At 33.7% G+C, this 22,224-nt stretch overlaps 2 protein-coding genes and 1 long non-coding RNA gene across 4 annotated transcripts in view; 2 read left to right on the forward strand and 1 right to left on the reverse strand.

The window, feature by feature from the left end:
* The first annotated feature begins 241 nt into the window (after window positions 1-241).
* Window positions 242-3,025, forward strand: LOC140753384 (rRNA methyltransferase 3, mitochondrial). The gene is made up of 5 exons (XM_073087945.1): window positions 242-723; window positions 1,042-1,289; window positions 1,649-1,804; window positions 2,067-2,355; window positions 2,787-3,025. The coding sequence occupies exons 1-5, from the start codon at window positions 308-310 to the stop codon at window positions 2,953-2,955; spliced, it is 1,278 nt and encodes a 425-aa protein (XP_072944046.1). The 5' UTR covers window positions 242-307; the 3' UTR covers window positions 2,956-3,025.
* Window positions 3,026-9,169: 6,144 nt separating this feature from the next.
* Window positions 9,170-22,224, forward strand: part of dtn (transmembrane protein 132C dtn) — a 128,407-nt gene continuing 115,352 nt past the window's right edge. For both annotated transcript variants that reach the window (XM_073087375.1, XM_073087376.1), the window contains exon 1: window positions 9,170-9,614. In XM_073087375.1, coding sequence (XP_072943476.1) covers window positions 9,584-9,614 — 31 coding nt within the window. In that variant the 5' untranslated portion in view covers window positions 9,170-9,583. The remainder of the gene's footprint in view (window positions 9,615-22,224) is intronic.
* On the reverse strand, window positions 19,205-22,215 carry LOC140753110 (uncharacterized). The gene is made up of 2 exons (XR_012103537.1): window positions 20,776-22,215; window positions 19,205-20,564 (listed from the first exon to the last, which is right to left on the reverse strand). It is a non-coding gene; the product is annotated as an uncharacterized LOC140753110 (long non-coding RNA).

The following is a 22,224-nucleotide window of genomic DNA, read 5'->3' on the forward strand; positions in this document are numbered from 1 at the left end:
AAAAGTTATTATATAAATAATTTTTGTAATATTTTTTATAAAAGCCTTAAGGCTTTACCCTTCTCATATATTATTTTACTCTTTGCTTTACCCACACTTTGGATCAAAGTCAATGGTTACTTTCAGTAGTTGATGGTTATTTTAGAGTCACATCCCTAAACATAAATAGTCTGTGCCCTGCTTTTATTGGAGTAATAAAAAATGTTTGTTTTTGTGTTTCTAAAACTTTGAAGTTATCTGTTATTGAAAGTTTTGTAATTATAATAATAATTGCGGTCTAGCTTTTGAGAATCAAATAGACATTTTAATGATGTCTAGAAATATTTACAGTGTGCTAATTCGAGCGACGTTCAAGTATTACCCAACAGTGATTCCTAGTCAAGTGAGGTTATATAGCAGATGGGCACATCGGAATCCAGCTAAGGTAATATTACCATTTGAACCTTCCACGAAGGTAAACTTGAAAAAGGAAAAAGTCATCAGCCTAGATCCTAGTAAATTTACAAAATCCAAGGAAAAACCAGAATATGATGAAGAAAAACCGGTGCAGAATATTGAAACAAAAACTGATCCTGTGCTTAGTTCTGAAAAAATCAAAGAAATTAAGGAAAAAAGGGAAACGAAATTAAAGAAAAGGAACTTCTATCTAAGCCAGAAAAAAGTATTTGATGACAACAATGAATTTATGTATGAAAAGCTAAAAGAAAATGATGGAAGAGTAAGGTATGCTATACAATTTATTAAAGTTCCCTAACCGAAGGGTAAGACTGAATGGTTTAGATATGTGACGCCTACTAACTAAAACTGCCTTTATGACTGCATTGCTCATGTGGGGAAACTTGGGATCTTTCATAGAGACCCTTCGGCTCTCTTTAAAGAGCAAGTAGTTCTCGAACTTCGACGTTGACCACAATGTAGCCACAACAAGTTTTCATCTTCTCAGTCATAACCAATGAGCAAATTAAGAGCCGTAAACCTTAACACTAACTTTTAATTAAGATAAAAAATAATGGTCTAATTGTTTGTTTATATCTGTTTCAGCACTTTACTAATTAAATTGAAATCAAAAAAAGAGAGGCAGCGCTCTGAACAAATGCTGGTTGAAGGCTGGCGTTTAATTGTAGACGGTCTTGAAGCCAAGTGTATGTTAAAATACATCTTCTTCAGTCGTACGGAAGATCTGAATAAATTGCGACCGTTCCTGCCTAAAACTGGAGTTGTTTTGTATAAAATACCATATAAGGTAATGGAACTTTGGTCGGATGTGGAGACACCTCCTGGAATTTTAGGTAATTATATTTCTATGTTGTCTAGTAAACATGGTGGTAAGAGGTCACTTTTATCCAAATGTATAATAAGCTCAAATGGGATTTATTTTTCCTCTGGTCGGTGACTTAAGAGTTTTGTGAGAAATAAGATTATTTATTTATTTATGTATCTATTAATAAACAGGTTACAATATATAACATAAATCAATGTTTCATAATGAAATAAACACAGTTTGAACAGTGAGAATGTTTTTTATAAATATATTTTATTTACTAAAGTTATTGACTAAATTAATTAAATCACAAAGTGGTCTTCAAACCACTTCTAATTATCACACTACTTATCATCCTTTATTAAAATGTGTTTATATTTTTTCCAGGTGTATTTGAAACACCAACCATGGAGAACATAAAGAGGCAATCAAAACCAATTCCACTACAGATTATTTGTGATAATATTCGTGTCCCAGGAAATTTGGGGGCTATCCTTCGAGCTGCAGTTGGAGTTGGTTGTGACAGGGTGTTGTTAAGTAAAGGTAATGTTAAGTAGTGTATTTCAGGCCTAATATTTGTGACTATCTTTTATTTATTTATATATTTTACAGTATAAGCAGATAATTTGCAACCATAGTATACATGTTATATTATTTACAAGAATCTTCTCCTCACACATATTGCCAATTCTATTAAGGTTACTACAGATGTGTTGATTTGTGTTTCACAATTTACTCATAATTCATAATTTATAGATTTAGAACATAATATTTGTAATTTTTGATTTTTTTTTTGTGTTTCCAGGATGTGTAGACTTATGGGATCCAAAAGTTATCCGAAGCGCTGCAGGAGCTCATTTTAGACAACCCATACATAGTTCAGTAGAATGGGAAGAAATTTCTAAGTTGCTACCTAAAGACACATCTGTTTTCATTGCTGATAGTAACGCAAGACTGGATGACAGCAAGGATAACAAATACACAGAGATCCAAATGCCAGTTATACCATACTATGGTGTAGATTTTTCCCAATTAAAGCATGTGACATTGATCATAGGAGGGGAGACAGAAGGGATCAGTGAAGATAGTTACAGGTATACAAATTGACAGATACAATTTTTATTTAAAAAAATATTTCTGTGTTCCTAGAACTTAAACTTTTGGATTAAAGTAACATTAATTAAACACAAAAAAAAATTAAACAGAGTTTTCAGTAATTACATTTCATAATTTGACCACCATTATTATATAGAAAAAGTTACTATGACAAACACTTCTAAGGATTGATGAATAGATGAACATCACAAGTTATATTTATTATGATCAAGGTGTTTGTGTATCAGAATTAACAACTATTTAAATCATTATGATGCTATATTTTAAGTATATCGCAATAAAATAAGCATTTAGAGGAAGAGATATATTTTATAAATCTTTAATTATAACTTGAATCTCCTCTACTCACCACATTACAGCACATTACCACAGCTTCGTTATATAATATTATGTACATTATTATTTTCAGATTAGCAGAGAGCAGAAATGGCATAAGACTCAATATACCCCTACAGAGAGGAGTAGATAGTTTAAACACAGGAATGGCTGCCGCTGTGATTGCATTTGAAATTAAGAAGCAATATGTGCAGTATTGGACCAAATTACGATTGGAAAAACAAGCTATACCTGCTACATAATTGGTAGTTTATGAATCTTATGTCTAGGCAATAGTTATGTATATAGAAAGAAATAAATCAATTTAAAACTAAGCTTTTGTGTCATTTAAATCCTCATTATGCGTTGTTGCATTACGTGTATTTTTTTAAGAGTGCTATGCTAGTTCTAGCCTAAATATGGCGTTTTATTTTATTCATCCGAGAATGGATAGCTTTGACTCGTTAAAAAGAAAATAATAATGAAATCGACTGATAAAATTACAATGAGACGTCAGGAAAAATAGAATACCATATTGCAATTTGTTGGTTCAGGAGAAATTAATGTACTGCAAAAAAGTAGGTATTTATATACTTATACTTATTATTAAGTTATAACATTAGAGTATCGTTGGTGTTTTATAGAGTCGTTTTATTAATCTTCCTTTTCCTCAACTAAAGCTCTCTCTAATTTTTTTAAAATTATTATTTATGGTCTGATATTTGTTATAATTTTATTATGTAACGCGCCATCTAGCGACTTTTTAATGACTTAACGCGAGCTTAAGTTTGCCTGGAACGTTAGGGTGTCAATTGGCGAAATTAAGTCCCGAAATGCTACTAGATAGAGCTTTAGAAGGATAAGAAAATCAGTCCCAAAATAGAAGGTACATTATAAAATGTAATTTGGCTCAATTAAGAATTTATTCCAAAATAAAGTTTGCGTTCCGATATAAATGTTACGTACAATCTGTGGGATATGGGAAATGGCGCTGTTTTGGATTACAATATTTATTGCTACAAGAAATACTAACATAACAATTTGAAAACATTTTGAAGTATTTTTTTTTGTTAACAATTTAATGTATTATTTTCCAAATCCTAATTTAATTTTTTTTTTAGGAATCCTTATCGTCTTTTCATCGTTGTTCACCTAAAAAAATATTAGTGGGGCAGTCTCCGATTCAAGACAAAAATCGTTGTCCTTAAAAATTACTTAAGTATCTGCTGGATTTTGAATCTTGGAAGTGCTCCTTAGCTTTCCCCGCGGATCTACAACTAAAGACGATGATGATGATATTAGGAAAAACGTTCCTATAAGCACCTTTATATTTATAGCTTTTACAAATTTTACGTGGAAAAAAATCTGTATGTGCTATGATGAACCTTCTTTTATGAAATATTGACTATTTTAGTATTTAGGTAATTATAATCTCCAGGACCTTAGATTATGCGTACGGTCTCCGACCCAAATTCATATGTAAAACGTCTTTCATCACAGACAATTGGAACAAACAATTATGTAGGAATTTTTCAGTAGGTATCTACTTGAAAAGCTTTCATATAGAGCAGTTCGAATACGAGGCTTTTGGGGCAAGGCCTTTTCGGTCGCTTTGCAATAGACTATTTGTCGTCAGTTTGAGGTCACGTGATCGTTAATGGAGGCACACTTCCATATCTCTGTTTGCAATTTCCGTAAGTAGGAAACGTCTACAATCTAGAATTCTAGATAGTCTAGATTCCACGGGGAACAAACAACGAGCAAGAAATTACTTGGTTTTTATTGACGTCATGCATGCGAGTACGGCATGCGAGCACTGTGTGTGTGATATACATTGTTGGAAAAGCAATAAAAATTCTTAGTTATGAGTTTTCATTTTAACTTTATTCATTAGATATTGATTAAGACAACGTCTTGCTGAGCTCGAGTCTTAATTTAGACAAACCATAACTAGGTACAATAATCTTATATATAAAATTCTGGTGTCACAATGTTAGTTACCGTACTCCTCCGAAACGGATTTAGCTATTTTCACCAATATGCATATTCAGTAGGTCTGAGAATCGGCTACTATCTATTTTTCATACCCCTAAGTGATAAGGGTTGTTCACCCTTAAATTTTTTTATTTATATAGCAAGACAACGTTTGCCGGGTCAGCTAGTAATAGATATTTTTCTTTTTTTTGTTTACTTCATTCACTGTACGTAGCTTTATCGGCATATCGCAAATTGTATATGGCATACGTATATTATATCAAGTGTGTTATGTTCTCGCTTCGGCGACCACCATAAAATTTTAACATACCTAAGTACTTATATACTGATTTTCCGTACATAGGCGTATAAAAGTTCTCGGCTGTTATAGTTTTAGGTTTGTAATATAGCTTAGCCTTTTGCGAGAAATGGTGCTTAAATGGTATTTGTGGTTGAGTATAAATACCAGAACCACATTGGAAGTCAAAAGGTGTGGTCAAGATTACCAGGCTTCCTTCCCCTTTACCATAATGGGTGACACACGTACCCAACACTGAATTATACGCGCATAATTTGCAATTAATTATATTTAGTTACTTACATATAATTAGACATTATTGGTGGTGGAGCCCTCTGTGGTTCGACTCCGGCGGCTCCACCGCTAAACCTAATTCTGTCTAATACCAGCAGTGTTAAGCGTTGCTGTGTTGTGGTTTGAAAAGGTGTAGTAAAGGAGACATACTTTTCCGGGGCGTTCCAGCTTAGTCCTTAGGGGTAGTGGCGCGTCTGTGACCGACTAAAGGTAGGAATATCAAATCCTATCTGGTGTTGGTTACAGATGTCCATGGGCATTAGCTACTTATCATCAGGTGTACTGCATGCTCGTCTGCTACTCCTATATTATAAAAAAAAACTTAATACCTAACGATATTGTGTAATAATATTTTAAGGTTTCTGACGATAAATGAAAATATACCGGCTCTATAGATTTCTACATATCCCAACTTCGAGAATAGAGTTGAAAAGCAAAATATTTCTAAATTATGATTCCCTTTCCAAATCCCTTAGTTTTGTGAACTTTTAATGAAGCTTCCTAGTACTTTTAGTTCACTCTTCGATCTTTGTTTTATTTTTTTTTGTGTCTGCGCAAGTGAATAAATATTCGCATATATACCTACTAGCGCATACGAGTATAGGTACTAATTTTTGTTTTTATATAAACAAGATAGAATGCTTATTATATTCTTAATGTGGTGACGATGTCGCCCGCGTTTATTACCGTTTTTCGTTCTGACGGGAAATGAAGGAATTTTAAAAATAAAAAAGTATCCTATTTTTCTTCTTGTACCTTTGTATAAAAAATGCTTCTAAATGACTTCAGTAGTTCCGGGATAAATCCGTAGACATAGACAACCAACCAACCAAAAACATTAAAGACGAACTCTAAATATTTTGAAATAACAGATGGGAAATTCACTTTTGTATTCTCATTTGACCCGAAAATCTTGTAGCTAATGCTTTTCCAGCCTGATGTCATCACAGGATTCAGGATACAGTGGGAACCTACTAGACTTTATCAGGGATGTTTGCAACACATTTATCGGCTCTTACTGTAGATACGGTAAACGGTGTTAGAATTAGGTGGAGCTCACTGTAGTACCTATCCAATGTAGGTTCCTAAGCTGATCGATACTAAAGTTATGTCATTGTTTATGCTAAGCGATCACTGCCGTTAATTAATATTTATAAATGAATTCAAAAGAACATGAGACTTTTTAGGGTTCCGTACCCAAAGGGTAAAAACGGAACCCTTTGTCCGTCTGTCCGTCTGTCACAAGGCTATATCTCCGGAACCGTAATAGATAGACACATGATTTTTTTACAGAGTATGCATAACGGTGGCCACTATAACAACAAATACTAAGAATAAAATAAAATTTTATGTTAAAGGGGGTCTCCATACAATAAACCGGTATTTTTCGACATTTTTCGATCTAACTCTTAAACCTTACCAAGAAGACGGTTGAATTTTTTACAATCCGTTTATTGCTATAACTTGTATTATAATAAATACAAATAAGAACCATAAAACATATTTTAATATAGTTATTTTATTGTACGTTGTTTACGTATTATTCATCATCACCCAACGCCATCTATTGTTGTCTCATATAACTAAGTATTGTTGTAAGTAATAAAATGAATAAAAATAAGTAAAAAACAATGAATGGTGGTACGGAAGCCTCCATATGCGAGTTCGACTCGTACTTGGTGAATTATTATTTATTTATGTGATTATACGAGTAGGTATAATATTGATGCAGCGTACGGGCATGTAAGTCCACTTGATGGTAAGCGGTCACTATTGCCTATGGACATCTACAACCAACTCCAAGTATAATAGGGGTTCTATCTCGTAAAAGAACGAAACAATGTACTCATAAATATAAATAGTAGGTAATCTTGATATTTGAACATGCGTATTTGTATTAATTAAAATATGAAACGTGCTTAATAACATCGGGGGAAAAATCGTAAGACCGTATTTAGATTTCGCACGCATGCATTGCCATGTACCTACCTCCCTACTGTTATATATTTCAATTTTAAGTATAGGTATAGCAGTTCAAGGGAAGTAAAAAGCAGGTACACTAGTTATCCATTTTCTTTATTACTTCCATCATCGCATATGTATTATTGCTATTTCTGAAATAAGACACACAAAGAAAGTCGATATTTAAAAAAAAACTGGTATTTATTCTAATATGTCCAGCAAACATGCACTTAACTAATTTGATTAATTAAATGTCTGGTTTGCACGTGCCGCTCACCACCCTCTTTTCAAGTCCATAAGGAAATATGTGTTGCAACGATTCCATAGTTTTACCCTGCACGTAAGGTTTTGCCGAATAAATTTAACTTCGCTTTATTTTTTAAATCAAATACTTAGCCATAGATTAGTAAAGATACTTCGCCGCCTTGAAATTGAATGAAGCCACAAACGGCATATTACTAAGTTCTTTTTTTGAATTCTTGACAAATAAAAACATTTTTAGAGAAAATTTACGAATAAATAACTAATACTGCGTAATTTATTTTAGGGACATTTTAGCAAGGAGATGTGGCAAAACTTTTTTACGCAACTATTTCAGTTCTCAAAACTGGGTACATTTTCTTGTTTGGAGTGAGTAATCTTTACTAATCTATGGACCCATATCTATACTTTATTTTGTTATTCTTAATTTTGAGCCTTAAGACAGGTTCTTGCTGCTCCATCAACATCATTAAACAAGCTCTGGTATTATCAAAGTATTTAATTAGGTATTGTATTTATAGGCGTATTTGCATTATTTTTTTCTGCTATGACGCCGTAGCTTTCCGTGAACTCAAAACATATAAAAATATGTTTGGTTTAAAACACACTCTTAAAGTGGTACTACGACAGTCCACACACGATATCTAATGCTTAAAATAACTTAAAAGCCCGCATTTGTAATAATTTAAAAAATAAATTTATGTAATCATAAACCACCCAAAAGGTCAAGGCATATTTAAAAATGGAACATTGTTAAATCTTTTGCCAAATACCTAGCTAGGCTGCCAGTTCCAACTTAAGTGCCACAGTTTGCCACAGTATTTGGCTGTGCAACAGCAATTGACATGAAATGATATAATTATGTTGACGTCATTAATTGCACACTCTAGGCTGTTAGACGTAAGTTGCAATCAGATCAATGCCGTACATTCAAGCTTGTTCTCGAATGAAACCCTTGAACTAGGTGAAGTTTTAGATCAATTTAATTACTTGATAATTTAGTAAAAATTTATTTAATTTATATTCAAATAAATGGAGTAAATAATTACGTAACTAACAAGCAGTTTAGCTAATTAACAAATGGGCACATAGTTGTCTCGATGTTGTCACAACAGCCTATGGACGTCCGGTGGATGTCTCGGAGCTTTCGACCTCTGACGTATTGCTTCCCTAGAGGGCCAAGTTAGTACACCCCACATTAATATGTCCGTCTTACCACACCCTTCAGAACAGAACATAGATACACTGATAGTGACAGAGACTGTAAATAACGTAGAAATAGGGGTGGTGATAGTGATGGCGCCATAATCGAATATTTTACCCTAAATTTAAAATGCGCGTATAGTGAGGGTCTCATAAGTTTCATTGCAGGATTTTCATGTCTTCATGTACGATAGTGTGTATCTAAACCTATCTAATCCAGATTCATTTTAAATAAAAACAAACATCTGCTCAGAGCACAAACAAAAAATGTAGCCTTTGTAACAAAACTATGCACATGGCGTATCGCAATCGGAGGGAAGGAATTAGGGGATTTTTCAAAGGAGAATTCGTAGTACCTAGTTAAGGATGTTCAATGTGGGAAGGAGGCGTCGTCGGTCAATACTGTAGGTGGTGCGGAGCGGGCGAGGAGCGCAGGCGCGCCCCCGGCCCCCGCGGCCGCCGGCCCGCTCACGCAACTCGCGAGTCGGCCGCCGTGCGCTGCGATCGCGCGCGACGTAGCTTTGTAAGCTGCTCGAGCCATGTGTGATGTTTTCATCACAGAGGAGACCTGTCAGTTAGCTTTCGCATTCCATATTTTGTAAGATGAATGAGTAGCCGAGTCGGCCGCCACCTTACGAGCCGGGACGTTATCCTGACACTGAGAGGACAGCTTTCGCCGACTATCTAGTTTTTCTCGTAAGCTTGTGGCCGTTGACACTGCAGCGTGCGGGTCCCGCAGTGCGCGAGTGTGTAGTTAATTGGCGAACGTACCGACGAGGAAGTCAGCTGAGTCGCGTAAACATTGCCTTTACAAAATTTAACGAACGAGCGAAGGCTATGGCTCCCGCGTAGAGATTCCTGGTTTAGACGATTGAAGAGCAGTTCAGCAGAACAGCAACATGCAGCTCTTCATTCTGCTGTTATTAACAGGTAAGAGTACCGTTTGCCGCTTGTGTGTTATGATTTTGCATGTATAAGTATTGTTTTTTGATTTAATTTAAACGAAAGCTCTTCTAAAGCTTGTTCTATACTTGAAAATAGAGTCTACTGAACAGTATTTCTTAAATCTAACGTTTTCTCTCGCCGTCGGTGAAAAGCTCTAGTTTAGTTATGTTGTAGATTAGATATTTGTGAAAAATGTACGTTTGTATATTAAATACAGCTGCGAACTATTGTTTAAGCGTCGTAAATATATGAGACTCTACAAGGTATCTTTTATTTAGTTCACTTAAACTACGTAATTTATAAAAGGTTATTATGATAAATGTGTGGGTAATACATACATATATGAGTAAAAACATTTGAATTATTCGTAGCAATAACATAGAGCGTATATAATAAGTAATTTGGGGTCTACTCCCATGAGAACTAAGCGTACAAGGTTATCAATTTTGTTTGTATTTTTATAGACTGTCGCCTACGAAATATAAACTGAGAATCAATAAGATTACTTATCGATTCTCATTTTATATTTACCATACTGGACGACGGTTTTTGAGTTTTAGCAACTTAAGGTCTCAAAGGAGTTATTACGATAATAAATATAAAATTGTTACATAACTTATCCGTAAATTAAATCATCTTTTCTAAATATTCATCCTTGATGAAAAAAATGTACAATAAAACAAATTAAAGGCTATTTTTCTACAACGGAAAAATACCTTAAATTAGTAAGTACCATAGTAAAATTACAGCAAATTACGGTGTCGTAAGGCTCTATTCATAATTTTCAGTAAAACGTGAACAATAAGTCAAAGGTCGTTGACAAACCCTTGTTTTGCGTTGTAAAAAGAACAATCAGGGTAATTTAAAAAATGGGACAGGATTTTTCAACTAAGGCCTATACAGGAAAATGCGTTATTTCTGTAAAAAATCCCACTGCTAAACATTAAGGCACGTAGGGCATGTAATGAAAGTAATCTAGGTTTTAGTCCACCATGTTTTGGGACTACAACGCCATGTATAATACATGCCTGTTTTAGATTGCTTCATAATATTTTAACTTTACTATCACTGTAATGTATAATGAATATCTCATACTTAACAACTAACACTTGTTCAACGTGGTGGACTATGGCATTCTGGGAGGAGACCCTCTTATGACGTCGAACAATCATAGGCGTACCATAGACACGAAGATATTCGGCGTGGGAGGCCAAAATCCATACTGAGCTGCCTTCTTATTATATTTTTACTTTTTTCTTTTTAATATAGAAATGCGAATATATTATTTATAATCTGCTTGCTTTAGTACTTATAATGCTTTAATTTATTTATTTTCTCCCTTATACGTTTAATGTACAGGCGCAACTGGAGAGAAAAAAGCATTGTAAAAAATCATATCTCAATTATTTAAACCTTTTACATTTATTACACAAAGGACTAATGAATACAAAGTTACTAGAAACATGATGTCTTTATAATTACTTAGAGTCTGGCGGCCCGAAAGAAAAACATATATTTTAATACCCACAGAGCTCTCATAATTTATATGAAATTGTTTATTGTAGGCATGTAGACCTATTGCGTAAGAACTTTAGGTCTAGGTCGACTGTTAGATAACACAACTAATAAATTATTTCGATGTGTCGTATATTAAAAGCTTCTACTTATGTAAAGGACAAATATATAAATGTAGCGCTCCGGCGGCTCACTCGTTAAAGCTAATTAGCTTACTAAAGGCTTTTTATTATATTTTTTATAAGAAAAACAGCGCTTTTTTTGGTAGTAAAAATGACATTAAAATTTCTGCTCTTCAATACCAAATACTATCAAAGAGTAAAAAAATGTACGCGACGAATAGATAACCTCTCTTCCTTTGGGAAGTCGGTTAAAATACCCTATTTCCCTGTATCGCCAACAAAATAGTTACTTGAAACAGCAATCCAGTCTACGCTTAAGATAATTTGCCGTCGTCCCGTTCCCAGCGACAGGTGTTTAATGCAGGTAGATCGTTGAGAACGTCTGGCCGGCAGCTTTTGTTGGAACCTCAATCCCTTACACAAAGCTCATGCAAATTATTATTACTCTTTTAAAACGTTCCTCGTTTTACTACTGTTTTTATGAGTTTATGAGTAGAATATACGTTGGTGATCAGATGTATTCAACTCAGTGTTAAGTGGTCATTCTCATTAATCATTGTATAATCCTCAATATAATACTCCTATTACCTGAGATTCATTAAAAGGTATTACGATCCCTATAAACCAAATTGGATCGTCTCCTATAGTGTTGTCGTTGTCAAAAACAACCTACTTTGTCCACGACTACTTATTATTCGTAATAACGTAGTTACGTAGTATTGATTTTCTTAAAGAGTTTTATCCACGTTATATAATTTTAATAAAGATATACCTGTATTTAGTATACATTAGTATACACGTATTAGCAGGTAATGCCCAATGCCCATTTTGCCAGTCGAACAGGTCTTGCTTTGAACCCCATGTAGAGTTCAGGTCACACATTGTCTTAAGAATGCGCAACCGAGATTATAACTTTGTATTTAATTCGAACCTCGTTAAATGTTTTGTATTTAACTGTAAGTTGCTCCCATTCTATAGAAATATTTAGTTAAATTTATTAATTATTTAATTTTCGAAAATAAGTGAGCCACTGAAAATTATAATAGCTTTGGATTATTTGGTTTGACACAATCTCCATGAAAGTAATCTCGATTCTATTACTTTTTATATTTTGGGTGAAATAAATTTTCCAAACTTTTAAGCTCAAGTGATCTTGCGACGAATCTCTGCTTCTAACAGTTTTGATAAGTTGCTAACTTTTTATGTAAAAATACAAAAGTTACTGAGCGAAATTTTCGCTTTCTGGGCACCCTCATCAATTCTCTCTTAGGCAAAAAATACATAAGTTTCAAAATATCTTTCTTAGGATGGATTGGGGAAAGTACAAGGCTTTTTCATGGCACAAATCTTCTAAAATAGTTGATCTGTTACAAATACATACATAAATATTTATCAGTTTAGATTATGTTAATAAGATTCGTTTGATTTTAAAGTTATTTTTTCTTTTATTGCCAAAATAAAAATATTTTCATAAATACTTTCCTAACCGACACCAGTATTGGACAACATAAGAACATTATTATTAACAAAATCGGAAATCTTAAAAGCATAACCTTAAGAATCAATAAAAATTCAAAAGCTTGTCGTAAATTAAAAAAAAAATCAGTTGCAAAAATATTCCTAACTAAATATTCATAATAGGTACAGCATCCATACAATCGCCAAATACTGTATGAGTGGAGAGCGTTAGGGTGAGATTCACCTCAGACTACAACTGTTTTTTTACACCCAAGGCGGATGCTACACGCACCTGGCCTCTACACAAAGTTTTTCAACAGGCAGACAAGTCACAGAATTATTTTTAGTGCAGCATTTAAATAAAAGATCTTTTTTGTACGAGCAAAAAAGGGCATCTGTCGTCAAAGGTGCATTTGGAATATAAGAATCTTCTATTTAGTTAAGGGTTTCTAACTTTGTTATTTGATTTTAAAAGTCAAAATTTTGTAATTGATACCAAAAGCACATTGATATTACGTTTAAACTATTTAGTCGTTTGATCTCGGTAAGATGTAATTAATATTATGTTTAGAAGCGACTTAGAAACGGCTTAGTATGCTTAGAAACAGCTGAGAGAAAAAACAATTGTAATTTGCATATAGAGTAATAATATGCGTCTAATCAATTTCGGTCTTGATTAGAATTCTCTCACAAAATACTGGGAATAAGAAAACGACATTAATAGATACCAATAGTAAGTAGATACATAAAGAGGCATGAAGATTTGTTTACCACCGTACTTCTTATTGACTTACATTCCTTGATTTTATTACGGATTACCCATAACTAATTTTCTAATCATCGATAAAGGAGTTACGAATACATTTTACAAAACCGTCGAGAACAGTTCAATTAACAAACAACAGAATGCAACAGGAATGCAATTGGCTTTAAAATTCACAAAACATAAATACACAACAGTAAAAGACCGACGATTAATCAACCTACGGCAACGAAACGAAAAAGAAGAGCATAAGAATGTGCTCTGACGCCTCGTTGCAGGCTTAAGGCCTTGTTGTGGACAAAGTAATATCGTAGAACTTCACAAAATAACACCCATTTTAATAGGGCTATATTAACAATAAAAATTACTATAAAAAACAAAAACCCGACTGCCTAAAAGTTTACCTATGTCATTTTCATAATTTAGACGTATTTAACGATACCCCATATTTCAAAATTCGTTTAGGCTGCAAAACGTGCCAAAGAATGAGACATACCTACATTATTGTGCTCGAAAAACATTGCCCTGCGAGAGTAAAAAGGAGAAAACCAACAGAATAGTTTAGGTCCAAATCGAATAAATTCACCACTCGGGATCACAGAAACACCACAATGCAGGCCATTAATCGATCTAGACCGGTAGCGGCACAATAAAAGCGTTTAAGCTCTGTGCCGCCTCGTTTTAGTCCCATCGCCTCGCTGTGGTCGCTCCCACACTGACGAATGCCGTTTGTTTAAAGTGAACTTCTATTATGTTGTTTCTATACGTTTGCATTTACTATAAAATAAACTACTCCACAGTCCAGAGGATTGTTCTATTTTCTTAGAACTCGGGCGACCCGTTTCGCCCAGTTCTTTTTCGTTTTAAAACAGGCAGTATGCCTAATAAGCCTATAATTACACTAATGCCACAATAATAGAGACTATGCCATCTGTTTGCATCTTTTGTTATTATTTCATTTGTAATATAACTGTTATTTATATTTAACCTATTATACAAGATTTTAAAAATACGTTAACAGTTAAATTTCTCACATTGCTTCTAAAGTATTAATCATCAGCTAAAAATAGTGTTTCTCTTTAAGTATTAATGGTATGTGAGACTTCATTGAAAATAAGTGCCGTATCCGACATTGTTTGTTCAGATAAGCACGTAAGAATTGATGGAATCTGTAGACGACAGATTGAGTTTATTTTGGGGTGCTGACAACGTTCGGAGGCAGGGAACCGATAAGTGGGTTTGGCGCCGGCTTTCATCCTCGTACGAGTGTTTACGATCGCCCTGCGCCCGCGCATCTAAGTGTTACAGTGCAAGGGTCGCGGTCGCGAATGGCATTTTACGATTACGACTACATATTATAATTGAGAGCTGCGATTTATGTGATGTTGTGATATGTACGTAGCTTGATGATAAGCAATATGTCGCTAGCTTTAATTATTACTAAATTACGAGTTTAAATTGATATCGTCGGACTTGAATGCTGTATACAATTTGCTTTGCTTTGTTACTTATCGGTCTCCACAAGTAAATATATTTTAATTATCTATCAGTGATTTAAAAAAAATGGTAAGACTGATAGGTAAATGTTTTATTTGATTTTTACTTATTCTATTTAATTACGCCTCGTTCATAGTCTTCTTCAGTATATTTTTAATATTTTAATATCAAAATAATTGAAAATAATTTATAATTATTTTCAATTATTTTGATTTATGTTAAACATATAGTACAAGAATTACCAAAAAAGTGAAACGAATGTTACTTATTTAATTTTCTCCGCAGAAGAAAAGCAATCGTGTATATGATATTACACAACTTTTCTCATTTCTTCCACACGGAACCTTATTTCGGAGAAAGTGGGAGCTTGTTATGTGTTTCGTACAGAGAAATGGTTTCCGTGTAAGAATTTTCAGGCAAACTGAATCATTTACGAGTATAATTAAGGCAACGTAAATTTAACGGGGGTAGTACACTTTGAAGTTTGACGTGGACGGCGCACTCACCACCAGTTCTGCCTTACAATCACCATCGAGCACTGCTATGTTTTGGTTTGAAGGAGGTGGTGAACGTAGGAGGTGTGGAAAGGGGTCATAGATTAGTAAAGATGACTCAATCCTAATAAGAAAATGTTTTGACAATTGAAATTATCACTGTCAACTATTTTCGTGTTTGAAAAATATTAAAAAAATATAGTTTATTATATCATCTACGAATGAAACGATATTTTTCCGCTCTTTTTCTTCGATTTCGTGTGTTAACTGCGCATGTCGGCATTGTTCCGCGTAAATTACACCACAAGAGCCATTAAATGGCTGACAGAATTGTCAGCCGTTTAAGCCATTGAATGGCTTCCTTCAATTACAAGGCTGTGAGATATCTATACTTATCTATGATAGGGGTACGAGATATTTAAATTAAGTCCTTAGTTTCAGTGCCTGACTACTATGTATCCATGTGCCATGCATCTGAAGCCGATCTCAGGTTGTAGGTACTATATTCTTAACTGGAAAACATTTTATTGATATGTTAAAGATTCTATTGACAACAATTTCCACCTGCCATCAGGTGGATTTATTTGCTGCCTTTACAACTACCTTTATTTAAGATACAACTTATTTTAGAAAAAGTATCTATTCAATTATTTAATGCGCTTAATTTTTTCGAGCAGGAAAAATAATGTTATTTTTAGCGTTTACAAAGCAGACACCAAGTTCCAGGAAGAATAATGCATTATTAATAAAACGACGGGGTAATATAATCTAAAGCGGGAAGCGGATGATAAATTGGTTCATTTACATTACACCAATAAGGTCCATTTATATCCATAGACAGACAACGTGTCGTGCGAGATGAAATCACATTTTTCTATATATGTAGTACTAGTTGACCCGGCAAACGTTGTGTTGCCATATAAATAAAAAAAATGTTAAGAGTGTACAACCCTTATCATTTAGGGGTATAAAAATAGATAGTAGCCGATTCTCAGACCTACTGAATATGCATATAAAATTTGGTGAAAATCGGTAAAGCCGTTTCGGAGGAGTATGGTAACTAACATTGTGACACGAGAATTTTATGTATAAGATTTTGACATGTACGGCCGTTGCCTGCACGGTCGCGTAATGAACGATGTCCGTATATGTTGTATGACGAAATGATTTTGTTTTACCACGACCCGTGTCTCACACATACGATACAAATGCACCATTAAGCAGATATTATTATATCATTGTATGTTTCAGATATAAAATATTAAAAACGAAATAAGAGACATTTATTCAGAGAATAATGTTGCTCCATTTGTTAAAATGAACATAACTTATTGGCATAGTTGGCACAAATGTTTAATATTTATAATGGCAATATTATGATGGTTTCGCAAACAATAGATACGTAATTAACATTTCTCGGAATTATCTACTTCAACATCCATAAATTTAGTTATCTCTTCTACGAATTACTTATTTAACAATAACTTATCACCGCTCCTTCGCAGTGAAACTCTAGTTATAATTTAGCAAGGCTTACAAGTAACTTAGATTCTTCTGTGAAATGCAACATTTAGAACCCTCTCACGTAGTGGAACCTCGAGTATAGCTCTCCATAGCTCTGATTTATTGGAGCTTTAGAGGAGAGAAGGCGAGATATTTTTATTACGAGCATACTTTGTTAAAATCTTAATAGGTATTGTTGGGGCCGCTACATGTTGAACTCATTAAGAGCAATCCGATCAATTTAAATGGCAAACTTTATTATTCGACCGAGAGTAGTCGGTGCCGGCTGTTGCCTTCGGGGACGTACAGCTAATTGAGAATTTAATTGCTTTTAAGTTCTCCAATGACTTTCTGCTTAATTGGGAGAAACCCCTGTTTCAGTTCATTCTTTCAACGTTAAACGCTGTATTTACTTTTGAGTGGAACAGCTTCTCAACAACAATATGAAGTCTAAAATGGAACTCAAGTAAGACAAACAAAAAGGGAGAGGAGTAGTTATGAACAAAAGAGTGCGTAGCACATAATTATTGACCTTGACAAGTTTAGGGGAGCCTGCAAAAGTCGGCACGTGCGTCAAGTAAAACGATAATGATATAGTGGCTGGAGGGGAGCTTATAATCAACTGAATAACTAATTCAAACCATTACACTTTACCCCGGGCTGTGGGCCTTTTGGGGCACCCTACAATCTATTGTTCTTACGTAGGCAGGGGTCATTTCAAGTGTTTTTGTAAAAGTAATCTGCTAAATAATTCCACGAGTCCTTTTCAAGACTGCTGTTGTGACACTGTGCTGAGTAATCCTATACTGGTTTAACGTGGAAAGAGGAAGCCCTTTTACGTTAATAAAGACCCAAGATCAATTTCACCATTGTAAAGGTTAAACCCAGAAAAGGGCAACAGACTGCCTTATGTCTTTTTGAATGGGCGAAATTTATGAAGGAATATGAACAGTAATTGAGATTATTGTTACTGTTATTCAGGCAGATATGATATATAATGAACACGGTAGAGTTTACATAAACCTTAGGTATATACTTTGGTCTATCGTGTACTGTAAATAATAAGTATGTATTGTTTTAACCGTTGACTACCAAAAGTAGTTATTTGCACTTATGTCATCATCGTCATAGTTAACCCATTACTGTCCCATTATTGTCCCACTGCTGGGCACAGGTCTGTCTTGGGGATTTAAGCCGTTGTTATCTACCAATTCACGCTGGCTAAATGCGAATTGGTAGACTTCGCACACCTTTGAAAATATTTTTTTAAAGAACCGATTAAGAAACCGAGTTTCAACCACAGACTCTTACATATTAAGATTAAATTCTTAAGAGTAATAACATACGTCTGTAGAATGGGTATGTAAGTACAAAAACATAAAACATTGTATGTAATTGGGTCAAAGAGGTGAAGGGCGGGCCCAGTGGGATGGGGCAGGGTGCGAGTGTTATTCCACAGTGCGTACGAATGGCTATATTCTAGCCTGTGATATTACAACACCACATTCCGTTGAAAACTTTATGGAAATGTGACTCACGACGGCGACCCCTTTGGCAAAAGAAACTTGGCTACGTTTTGCCTTCTCATCTACTTGATTTATGCTTTTAATAACAATAGACGAATACGAAGCACTGCTGCCCCAAATTAGGTATGTCTGCTAAAGTCGATATTAAGTAAATATGATGCCGGCGTCCCCTATACTCCAGCCAAATTGGAAGAAGAATGTTTACCAACAATCGTCGCTTAGCAACCGATAACGGGCATATAACAATAACCTTTTTTCATTAGCACAATTTATTAATGTATAATATTATGTAAAATAAAAGAAAATTTCCGTTATTTTCTATCCTATTCTATACACTATACCTAATGTCTGGTTTGAATTAAATATTGTGAATAAATATTTGACCTTGAGTTTAATTAGATTTCGAGAATAATCTCGCAAGATATATTTTAAATCAGCATTTAAATGCGTATTAAGTGAATTTATACAATTTTCTTAGATATTATGCTGTGTGATATTCTATTTTAATCAGAATGAATAAAATAATGTAATTTAGAGTAATGGTAGTTTAATATCCTCCATGGCAATATGTACACGTCTCGTATTTGGACTCTAAGAGAATAAATAGACTGTAAGTTAGTAAATACTCTACTCCCAGAGTAGATTGGAAAATAAAATTGAAATTGGTTTAGTAGTAACTAAAAATAAAAATAAAAACTTGGAGTTTTGTACATATTTATTTAGCTATTATTACATGTATGAACGGGTTAAAATGATTAAATTAAATAGCACAAATTACAAGTATGTAATACATCATGTAAAAATACAAATCCTTAAGGTTTTTTGGCCGCCCATTATAGATTTTGAATAAGACTCCTGAAGAAATTTCGAAGGTTAGTCCAGTTAGTACTTTTATATATAAAGAGAATGCAGATATTAGTAAACTCCAGATTGTAATTATTATAGTTTGTAAGAGTCTTGTTCAAAATTACAGACATGTTGTTATTATTCATCAAATTTACGTCAAACGGGAATTACATCAAACGGGAAAGAATACCATCATAAATAAATTATTCATCTTCTTCATCACTGGCAGAACTTGATGGACTTGTTGAACTGTCTGTCACTCGAATAATAAAATTGTCAATTACATTATCTGAAATGCCGTCAAGTTCTGCCATTTTCTTTTCCTCTTTAATTACATGATTGACACATTGTTGCCATGCCGCAGAAGTTATAGATTTAATTGCTTCACTTAATATTTTTTTTAAATCAATTATTTTAAATGTTTTGTTTTTTTCTGCGACATGGCCTTTTACTTGGCCCCATATCAACTCGATAGGATTTAATTCGCAATGGTACGGTGGTAATCTTAATACCTCAATGTTGTGCTGCTTCGCCATTGTATCGCATACAAATGCTGAGTATTTTTCCCGTTCAGGTGTTACCAAGTCGATAAGCTGTGCTTTTATCATCTCTGCTTGGAACGAGATACCTTTTTCTGTTAGCCAACTTTGTATGTCTTTTTTTAACCAATTCATAGAAGGAACTCGTTCCAAGCGTCGAGAATGATATGGGGCATTGTCCATTACAATTATGGAGTTTGGTTCTAATTTTTCCAGAGTTCTAGAGAACCACTCTTCAAACACCTTCGAGTTCATCTCTCTATGATAGTCACCTTCACCTTTTTTACTTTCGAAAATTAAGTCTGCATTTTCCACAAATCCATCCTCATTACCTATAAAAAAATGATAAATATTAAAATGTGAAAAGTACATGTAGCAGTCTAGTGATCATATATTGACTATATGGCATAGAAACTATACTTTTACGTTAACCTGATTAGCTATGCATGAGTTTATTTTTTTACAAAACTTTTTTCAATTCCATGATAACACACATCTAAAATTATGTGATCTTAAGCTAACAATATTAGGATGATAACATACCAATGTGTACAACTATCAAGCGCTTCCCTTTTCCCGATGGAGCTTTCAAGCCAGTTGAGAGTCCCTCCTGATAGGCTTGTCGAGCAGACTCAATGGAAAGGTCTTGCCATATTTTACTTTTTGTATGTCCTGAAACCAAATAATATATTATTGCTTTAAATTATTTTAATATAAATAATTTTATACACAGTGTGTGCCAAAGATGTGATAAAATATTGATTATGACATTTAAATTCTACTTATTAATAATAATTTATATGGTTACTGTTTAAATAAAGATCAATAAGTATACAGAAATGATTGATTCTATATAAAAAATAAGTTAAAATTGTTTATGTACCTTCGTTAACCCAAGTCTCATCCAAATAATAAATTTTGCGTCTTTGTTCTCTCATCCTTAACATTTTTTGAAGATAATAGAAGCGCCATCGCACAATTTCTTCCTTTTCAATGAGAACACTTCGTCTCGACCGTTTCAAATATTTAATCTTTAGTTTATTTAAAACGTTTTGAAAGGTAGTTCTTTTAAAGCTTGGTAAGCTGTCGTCCTCGTTCACTAAATTTAAAACTTTTTCAATTGTTGGTGGATCGTTATCAAAGAATAACATGTGCACCTTCCTACGAATTCCACTCAAGGTCATATCGTCCAATTTGTCCATTATTGTCCCCTTTTTAGGAGCTGGAGTCGGTGACGAAACTCGTTTATGAGTTCGATATTCTTTTATTATTCGGTACACAGTACTCAAATGTACGCCGGCAGTTTCTGCAGTTTTTTTTGCGACATCTTTACTGTATATAAAACTATCTTTTGGCCACATTTCTTCGATAGTTTTATAAATGTTACATATAACTGTTTTCTCCGAGGAACTGAGTGAACACCTCGCTCGTTTCTTCTTTGGAGAAGAAAACTTCTGCAGGCCACTCGGACCCGGTTGGGAATCACTCATTATAACAAGAACAACAAAACAAACAAAACGAAACAAAAAAAAACTCAACAAAATAACAGAACAACACTATAACAGGAATATTTAACAAACAAATAACAATGGATAACAGAGATATTAACACGCACAGTACTCGTAATCGTAAGCAGCCATGTTGTAAACATCATTGTAACACGACCAAATTCGGAGAGTGCGTTTCGTTATAGCTAAGCAGTCAATGTAAACAAAATGTTTTTTTTTGTATTTGTAACAATGAACTATTATTATAAAGTTATATTTAAAATATTATACATTAGTATAAATAAAATTATTTTCAAATAATAATTTAATCATATACTACGAAAATAGTGGATAAATTAAAATGTCAGCTTACACTTCAAAAAATATTATTTGCTACTTTAAATAAAACGAAACGCAATTGTGTTTTTTAAATAGTCGGATTATAAAGCAATTATTATGCAGCTAATTTAAAATGAAGCAGTAAAAGTAGGGTTGTAAAGAAATTTACGTACTCTTTTTTTTTGATGGACTGTTTCGATTTTTCAAAATCGTAACCAAAAGTTCTTATTACCTGGCATACGCTTATTTACAGGGTTTTCACTTACTTACTGATAAGGATATTTTATTCATCTTTGTCTATACGCAACAATATGAAAGTTGTGAGAGTACTTTGCATGTAATAAGGTATAGAAATAATGGATACAATTTAATTGTGAAGTTTTTTGTTGAATTAAAAATGAAAACAAGGATAATAGTAATTTTTACAGTACCAAAATTTTGATGACCCTAATATCGGTTTGTTTACATGAATTCTCTTCGCATCGTGGCGGAGGTATAGATGGTAC

This window comes from Epargyreus clarus, unplaced genomic scaffold (genome assembly GCF_041222505.1).
Source record: "Epargyreus clarus isolate Ecla_fem2 unplaced genomic scaffold, WU_Ecla_fem_2.2 ptg000026l, whole genome shotgun sequence".
Classification (NCBI taxonomy): Eukaryota; Metazoa; Arthropoda; class Insecta; order Lepidoptera; family Hesperiidae; genus Epargyreus; species Epargyreus clarus.

Excerpts from the sequence above, each read along its gene's own strand:
- LOC140753384 (XM_073087945.1), top strand. The coding sequence starts at position 308 with ATGATGTCTAGAAATATTTACAGTGTGCTAATTCGAGCGACGTTCAAG. Across the intron at positions 724-1,041 it reads GAAAATGATGGAAGAGTAAG|CACTTTACTAATTAAATTGA; the intron begins GTATGCTATACA and ends TATCTGTTTCAG. Across the intron at positions 1,805-2,066 it reads CAGGGTGTTGTTAAGTAAAG|GATGTGTAGACTTATGGGAT; the intron begins GTAATGTTAAGT and ends TTGTGTTTCCAG.